The 8,978-nt window shown below is 37.7% G+C and overlaps 1 gene segment (V, D, J or C); it reads right to left on the bottom strand.

The window, feature by feature from the left end:
• Positions 1 to 3,715: 3,715 nt before the first annotated feature.
• On the bottom strand, positions 3,716 to 7,248 carry LOC140535560 (immunoglobulin kappa variable 1D-17-like). The segment is given in 5 exon segments: positions 3,716 to 3,724; positions 3,919 to 3,953; positions 4,891 to 5,016; positions 5,649 to 5,957; positions 7,209 to 7,248. Coding segments are annotated over 5 exon segments (519 nt in total).
• Positions 7,249 to 8,978: the final 1,730 nt, after the last annotated feature.

Here is an 8,978-nt window from a genome sequence, read left to right as displayed (position 1 = left end):
GATTCAAAATTTCACAGTGTCAACAAATCCCAAAAAAGTTGGGACAAGTAGCAATAAGTGGCTAGAAAAAGGAAATTGAGCATATAACGAACAGCTGGAAGACCAATTACCACTAATTAGGTCAATTGACAACATGATTGGGTATAAAAAGAGCTTCTCAGAGTGTCAGTGTCTCTCTGAAGCCAAGATGGTAAGAGGATCACCAATTCCACCATTGTTGCACAGAAAGAAGTGCAGCAATACCAGAATGGTGTTCCCCAGCGTAAAATAGCAAAGACTTTTAAGTTATCATCATCAACCGTGCTTAACATCATCAAAAGATTCAGAGAATCTGGAACAATCGCTGTGCGTAAGGGTCAAGGCCGTAAAACTCTATTAGATGCTCGTGATCTCCAGGCCCTTAAACGTCACTGCACCTCAAACAGGAATGCCACTGTCAAGGAAATAACAGAATGGGCTCAGGAATACTTCCAGAAATCATTGTCAGTGAACACAATCCACCGTGCCATCCGCCGTCGCCAGCTGAAACTCTACAGTGCAAAGAGGAAGCCATTTCTAAGCAAGCTCCACAAGCTCAGACGTTTGCACTGGGCCAGAGGTCTTTTAAAATAGAGTGTGGCAGAATGGAAGACTGTTCTGTGGTCAGATGAGTCACGATTTGAAGTTCTTTATGGGGTTGCATGAGTGCTTGTGGCATGGGCAGCTTGCATGTCTGGAAAGGCCCCATTAATGCAGAGAACTATGTTCAGGCTCTAGAACAACATATGCTCCCATCTAGACGTCATCTCTTTCAGGGAAGACCCTGCATTTTTCAACAAGATAACGCCAGACCACATTCTGCAGCAATCACAACATCCTGGCTACGTAGGAGAAGGATCCGGGTACTGAAATGGCCAGCCTGCAGTCCTGATCTTTCACCTATAGAGAACATTTGGCGCATCATAAAGAGGAAGGTGCGACAAAGAAGGCCCAAGACGATTGAACAGTTAGAGGCCTGTATTAGACATGAATGGGAGAGCGTTCCTATTTCTAAACTTGAGAAACTGGTCTCCTCTGTCCCCAGATGTCTGTTGAGTGCTGTAATAAGAAGGGGGGATGCCACACAGTGGTAAAAATGGCCTTGTCCCAACTTTTTTGGGATTTGTTGACGTCATGAAATTTTGAAACAACATATTTTTCCCTTAAAATGATACATTCTCTCAGTTTAAACTTTTGATCTGTGATTTGTGTTCTATTCTGAATAAAATATTAGATGTTGGCACCTCCACATCATTACATTCAGTTTTTATTCACAATTTGTTTAGTGTCCCAACTTTTTTGGAATCCGGTTTGTAAATGAAAATTAATCACTTTCAGTCTGACTTTATTTGAAGAGGACACTACAGCCCCCTTCCCACCATTAGCATTAAGGTAAAGGCAAGGTTTACAGTTAGCAAAAATTAGAGTGTAATATTACTATACATCACTAAAGGCTTTGAATAGTTTTCATAGTCTTTTATATATTCTTTTGTTTTATATTTGAATATTTGGGCTCTCATTTCTACGCTACATTTAAGGGTCTGCATTTTTGTGTGTTTCCTTATTAGCATTACACTTATATATGTGAATTTCGTATATAAATTATTTGGACAAAATATTTGGGACACCTGCTCATTCATTGTTTTCTTCTGAAATCAAGTCTATTAAAAAGAGCTGATCCTGCTTTTGTTGGAGTAACTGTCTCTACTGTCCAAAGATGATCAACTTCAACTTCAACAATGTGAACGTTATTGGATTTACAGTATATGTACTGTATTGGAATGTATGTAGAATATGAGGAATTTCATGTAAAACATTTTGCACTGGGCCTTTTTGTCTTAATGGGTAGTTTTGGTGTCCAGTTTTATAGATATTATGTTAGTGTTTAATATGTCATATTATTCCCTTTTTTAATGTGTACATATTTCAAAATGTATTTTTTTTTATCTGTTTTTGTAATAATTCACAAAATAAAATGTTTGGTACATTTTAGTCATGTGATTGTTGATGTAAATACGTGTAAATAATGATGTTACTGCCTGGCTCTAAAATCTAAATCTAACTTAGTGTTTTAGCAGATTAATTCAGATGTGGAAATGCTCTTTCTAGCAGTGTGAGGATGATCAGAAGTTGTTTAAACATTGATGCATTTTTCATTTTTCTTTAAATTAGGTAGTTAATCAATAATACCATGGTCTGTGTAAAAGTTTGAAGCATTGTAAAGGCTTTTCTTAGCAAATCAGACCCTGGTGTGTCCCCAGTTGTAATTAGAAAGTGCCTGCTGAATAAAATTTCCAAGATTTTTAAATTCTATAAGTTTTTAAACCTTGTGCCAATACTCACCATCTGCCCACAAGGCAGAGGAAAGCTATAAGAAGGTAGCCACATTCAGCTTTTAGCTTGCAGTTTCTACAGTGCAGACTGTTAATGTGTAAAGGCAGTTCAGGGGAACTGTGGAAGTCAAGGTGAGATCTGGTAAAACTTTGTTCAAAAGGCTCTGACTGGTTACACGTTACACGTGGCCTAGTTCTCACACTGAAACTACAGGATACGCATGTATACACTTGGCATCTTCAGGCCAACATGAGATAATGCGGGTATCTTAATGATTGTATGTTACTGAGCTGTAAAGTAAATGTGTGAATGTTCTCTTTCCTCCTCCACTTCCACAGTCCCATACAGCGGGTTCTCCAGAATCTTGGTGTCTGATGTTGCAGTAAAGGAGGATGAACTGTTTGGCTGGTTGACCTTTATGAAAGCAATGATAGCTGTGTTATTACTTGATTCATTCATGTCCACTAGAGGGGACTATACAGAACATGGTTATATAGACATAAACTTTACCACTTGTGTCATGTGCTATGTGCTGAGCTATATATGGTAGAATATTGGAGCTTTGGAGCTATATACTGAGCTTTATATGGTAGAATATTGGAGCTTTGGAGCTATATACTGAGCTATATATGGTAGGATATTATATACTGAGCTATATATGGTAGAGTATTGAAGCTTTGGAGCTATGTGCTGAGTTATATTTGGTAGAATATTGGAGATTTTGGAGCTATATAATGAGCTATATATGATAGAATATTAAAGCTTTTGAGCTATATGCTGAGCTATATATGGTAGAATATTGAAGCTTTGGAGCTATATAATGAGCTATATATGGTGGAATATTGAAGATTTGGAGCTATATAATGAGCTATATGTGGTAGAATATTGATGCTTTGAAGCTATATGCCGATTTATAAACTGTAAAATATTTAAGCTATATACAGAGCTATACATGATAGAGTATTGAAGCTTTGGAGCTATGTGCTGAGTTATATATGGTAGAATATTGGAGCTTTGGAGCTATATACTGAGCTATATATGGTAGAATATTGGAGCTTTGGAGCTATATACTGAGCTATATATGGTAAAATATTGAAGCTTTGGAGCTATGTGCTGAGCTATATACAGTAGAGTGTTGGAGCTTTGGAACTAAATACAGTAGAATATTAGAAAAAAGACTACTGGAAAGAAATTGAATAAATAGACTTGTTAGGGAACAAGCCATTGGTTAACAAGCTTTCCTAGGTGGTCTGTAGCAATGGAAGTAAATTAGGTTTTCACAAATAGTGCAAAAATGTACACAGTTTAGAGCAATGTTGCATTACTGCATTCACTATTGCAGTATTAACTCAGCACTGCATGTTCAGACTGCCTTCATAATGGCCAGAAAAAGAATCTTAGCACAGAAACACAAGCCTTGTCCAGACCATGCAGCACTGTCAGTGTATATATATATATATATATATATATATATATATATATATATATATATATATATATATATAGCATACAGAACATAGTTATGTAAAACTACTGAACATGTTATGGAGATGTATAAACACTTACTTTCATTTGGGGTTTCTTTAGTTCTGCGATAATATCTGTAGAAAAATGCAAAGAAAAAAAACTTGAACCGTGATCTGCTAGAGACTTGTCCTTAGTACCACACCCCCATTGTCCAAGAAAAAATATTTTGGTATGTCATTTGTTTTATATTTTAATCATGGCATTTGTGCACTGTATGTCCGAATATTTGTGGAAACCTGCCTAATGGCAGATGTGGGCTAGTAGAGGGGTATGAAGCCCCCCAGCATTAAGCTGTGGAGCAGTGGAAGAATTGTGTTCTCTGGAATGGTGGATGAGGGAGCTCCATCCAGAACTTTTGGGATGAGTTGGGAAGTTAAGGGATGATGAGGTGTGGTTATGACCATCCAACATTAAAAATAAAACAATAAAAAGCCTTCCCAAAATAAAATAAACTTTTTGAAAACCCTTGATTTTAGAATGCACAAAACAAATGTCCCAATACTTTTGTCAATATTGTCAATATAGTGTAAAAAAAACAAAAGCTGGACTTTTGCATAGTGATGTTTTTGTTGAGTTTTTATGATCATTATTATTATTAGTAGCAGTAGTAGTAGTAGTAGTAGTAGTAGTAGAAGCAGCAGTAGTAGTAGTAGTAGTAGTAGAAGCAGTAGTAGTAGTAGTAATCCTATCCTACTGCATGTGTTTTATAGCAGTAATAATGCCAGTTATAATAAACCTGATGGAAATGGAGTTTAACTGACAGGTGAAACTTTGAGACGGCTGGTGTGAAGGCTAGTGTGCTCCTTATTTATGGAATCCATCACATTAGTTGAAGAATAGAACAACTGTCACTATTACAATTACAAAGAGAGTCAACATTTCCTCATGTACCCTGGTGTACGAGCCCTGTCTCCTGATAAGGTCCCCCTTATCATTTTGGCCTCGGACCATAACTAACTTTTAGCCCTGTCTGATTATGGATTTCTGGTGGGCGGTTGTGTGTGCACTTACCCTGGGATTTGTTGGCTGTCCTTTTACATTTTAAAAAAGTGACCAGACTCAGTCCAAATATAATCACAATTGCGACCAGCCCAGCACAAGTGTAGAGCAGGGTAGCTGTAAGTCCATGGAAAGGATCTAAACAGAAGTGGAAGAACATCAGTCCCTGTTCACCAACCTTCTTAAAAATCCACTAATGTAGTTTTGATGAAGATTCTGACATTTACCAGTGGTTTCTTATTGGGCCTTCTATATAAGACCTCACCTAGACTTCCTGTTTGGACCTTTATCAATAACCAATTAAAGACCATTCTTAGAAATATACTGGTTAATGAGGCCCATTTTTATGAATTTCTTTTTATGAAGTTTGTTTTCAGAATATTCATAAGTTTATTCTTAGGAAAGTGAAAAATATTAAAAATAAATATTATTTAATTGTATTGTTTTAAATAAAGAACAAACATCTTAAGATGAAGATACCTGTGGGTCTTGAGGAGATGCCAGCTGGTGGAGTGTTAGAGGGAGACATGGTTGGTGGTTTGAAAGAACAGATGGTGGACGTTGAGGATGTGGAGGGTTCTTCAGATCTCAAAGTCCTTACAGGAACAGCAGTTGGAGCAGGATCTGGTGGGTATGTGCGACGGGGAGGAGTAGGAGCTTGTATGTGAGAGATAAAAAAGATAAGAAAAATATTATTTTTATGATTATTAATATTCCTACACAACCTGTGACCTTTCATTTGTCAAGGACCCATAACCCATAATTCTTACCGTGTGTAACTGTGAGGAGCACTTTGTGATATGTGTCCTTTATTGATCTCTCCACTCCACACCAGTAAGTTCCGCTGTCTGATTTCTGAAGGTCAGTGATGGTCACACTGAACACTCCACTCCCTGAATCCTTCAGTTTGTATTTTCCAGTCGATGGTTGAGCAGATTGAATTAAAATGTGCTTATTTTCTTTACATGGATCCTTGCAGAAATACTTGGTGTTGGAATAAGCAATCAAGTGAGAACACGAGATCTTCACAGATCCTCCAACATGTCCTGACACTTTGATTTCTGATGCTGCACTTACTTCTGGAATAAATTTAATAAATAAAATACAGCATTAGCATTAGCACATTAGCATTAGTGCGTTATTCCAGAAGGATTTTTAAATGCATTTTTAATCGTATTTCATTTTCTGACTCAGGTCACTAAATGCTTCAGCGGATTACACAGGGGTCAGCTGCTCGACACTTACAATATGCACTGTTTAATTACAGCAGGGACTTTGTAGGCTTTGGCTACACTGTCAGTGTGGTTAGTGATGCTATTAGTGATTACTTGACAATATGTTCCTCGCTATGGAAAACCTCTGTTAATCATTTTAACAAAGAACTTAATACTTTGATACCTTATTAATATTACCTATTAAAATAATAAACACTCTTGGCAGTGATCCTGTGTGTTTTCTGGACTTTTTATAAAGTCAACTAGCCACCACATCATCAAGTTTAGCTTGTAAACTCTAGTCAAATTAGTCAACCAATCAACCGTTATTGTTGTCTATTAGCTATCGAGTTGATGGTTGTAATGCATTGGGTAACAACATCGCCTTCCTGAGGCAAACTAGGCCTGAACCAACCACCTACCAGTAGGAACCACATAAGCTGTGCAAACACAGAAATTTCACTTTTGTAATTATTATTATTATTATTATTATTATTGTTATTATTACCATAGTAGCACCTTAGCAACCACCCTGCAATAGTCTTGCTACCACCTAGCAACCCCATAGCGACTACCTTACAACCCAGCATTGTGTGAAAAGACCCCAGAGTTGGTTCATTGCAACAAATCAGCCCAGTGGATACATACTAAACCCTGAGATAACCCAATCCAGCATAGGTTCTGTCCAGTATTGACCCAGTACTAGGTTGCCAAATAGTCCAGAACCCCTGGGTTGTTTTCAAGTTCTGGCCACAAGAATCAACACTGGCCAGATATTTGCAGATTGCATCACTTAAACAATGGTACTTGATGGTACTTGATGGTACTTGATAATTAGTCAGGAGTGCCTTTACAGCAGTAATGGTATTCCACATCGTGAAACACAAATATTATTATATGGAGTTGATGGACTTCTGAGGATCGACGGTGGAAAAGGTGAGCAGCTTCAAGTTCCTGGGTGTTAACATAGCTGAGGATCTCACCTGGCCACTCAACACATCACACATCAACAGAAAAACCCAACAACGTCTCAACAACTGTTCAGAACATCACTGCAGCTGTCCTCCCAGCCATGCGGGACATCTACAACAAGACATATCAGAGGCCTGGACTTACCAGAGAGAAGAATCCAGCCGACCAAAATGGGGTACCTCATCCTGACGTCCACAGATATTCTCCGTCAGCAGCGGTGGTTCACTATTTCTTTAGTAAAGTAGCAGATAGACCTTTGTTCACATGTCTGTGTCTCTGCTGGTGTCGTTAGAAGGGCCTCATAAACAGGAAGTGATAGTTTAGCATCAGTCTTTGGTCTTGACCTCACTTTAGCGGTTTAGGCCAGGAAGCAGGCCTCTCTCTCTCTCTCTCTCTTTCTCTCTCTCTCTCTCTCTCTCTCTGAAAATAAGGCTGAAAATACTGATTGATGAATATTATGAGTGCAATATTGAAAACATTACAACAATTAAAATTAATATTACTAATTAAATTACCATTAATAAACTACTGAAATTGGTTGGTTTAGGGTAGATCGAGGGCTGGGTTATACGTACTACACTGACATTAAAAGAGCTGCTAAAAATGATGTTGTGTCATTTTTTGAAAGATTATTTCTTATTTTGGATCAAAATATTTATATTTACTCTACAAAGCGAAATGTAGCATGACATGATATTTTGCATTTATACCAGATTTAAAAATGTATACATTTAAATGATTATTTGGATAAAGCTTCAGGAGCCAGATATGTGAATACTGTAGTAAGTTAGGTTACCTGTGGGTGATGGTGAGATGCTAAGGTATTTCTGAGCTAGAAGTTTAGCTGTGAAAGGGGAGATGATGGATGATGTGGGAAAGGAGATGGTGGACATTGAGGAGGTGGAAGATTCATCAGATCTCAAAGTCCTCGCAGATGATACTGTTGGAGTAGGTTTTAATGGGTATGTGCAGGAGGGAGTAAAAGCTTGCATGTGGGAGAAAAGGTAAGAAGGAAAATGTTTTTTTTAAGAGATGATTTGTAATATTCATACATACGAATATAATGTTTGATATTTCATCTCTCCACTCCACACCAATAAGTCCCAGTGTCTGATTTCTGGAGGTCAGTGATGGTCACAATGAACACTCCCCTCTCTGAATCCTCCAGTTTGTATTGTCCAGTAGGTGGCTGACCAGATTGAATTAACCTTAACTTCTGTCTTAAATAAATAAATAAATACATAAATAAATAAATAAATAAATAAATAGAGTGATTTAAAAAGTGCTTCACTGTTTACTCAAGAAAAACCTCAGCTAGTTTAAATAGACTAAAATTTAAAGATCCTCTAAGCTTAGACTCAACACAAGTCAATATGGAGACCAGAGTACTCTCTTCAGTCTGGGTTTAAGGACAGTGAGCGTTGGACTCTGCTGTTCGGACACCCAGGGGAAGTTTGTTCCACCACTTCGGTGCAGGACAGAAAAAAGTCTGGACGCTCGACTTTTGTGGATCTTAAAAGGCCATGTTGCTTTAAGTTTTAAACTGACAGTTCTTCCTGAATGATCCCATCAAAAGTGTAAAGATCAGAGGAAATGAGGAAGTGTTTGAGGTGAAGTTTGTAGATGGGTTGTAGGTGCATGGTCAGTGTGGTTGGTGATGCTATTGTATATATAGTCAAACCGAGGGCTTAACAGACAGACGAATTCAGGTGTTCATATAAAAGAAGATCATCCTGATCATTGTATTGTTGTTATGTTGTGTCAGAATTTCATGATAAATGGATCAATTGAAATGCTCCAAAATGACTTGGAGGTGGTGGTTCTCCATCACTGTGTTCACTATTAGAACATCTCCAAAGTTCTCATGGAGTCTAGTATTATTTAGAGTTCTCCTCAGATCAACACCTGGTTTGG

This window comes from Salminus brasiliensis, chromosome 15, assembly GCF_030463535.1.
Source record: "Salminus brasiliensis chromosome 15, fSalBra1.hap2, whole genome shotgun sequence".
Classification (NCBI taxonomy): domain Eukaryota; kingdom Metazoa; phylum Chordata; class Actinopteri; order Characiformes; family Bryconidae; genus Salminus; species Salminus brasiliensis.
Note: the sequence above shows the minus strand (reverse complement) of the source record. Positions and strands in the feature narration are given on the sequence as shown.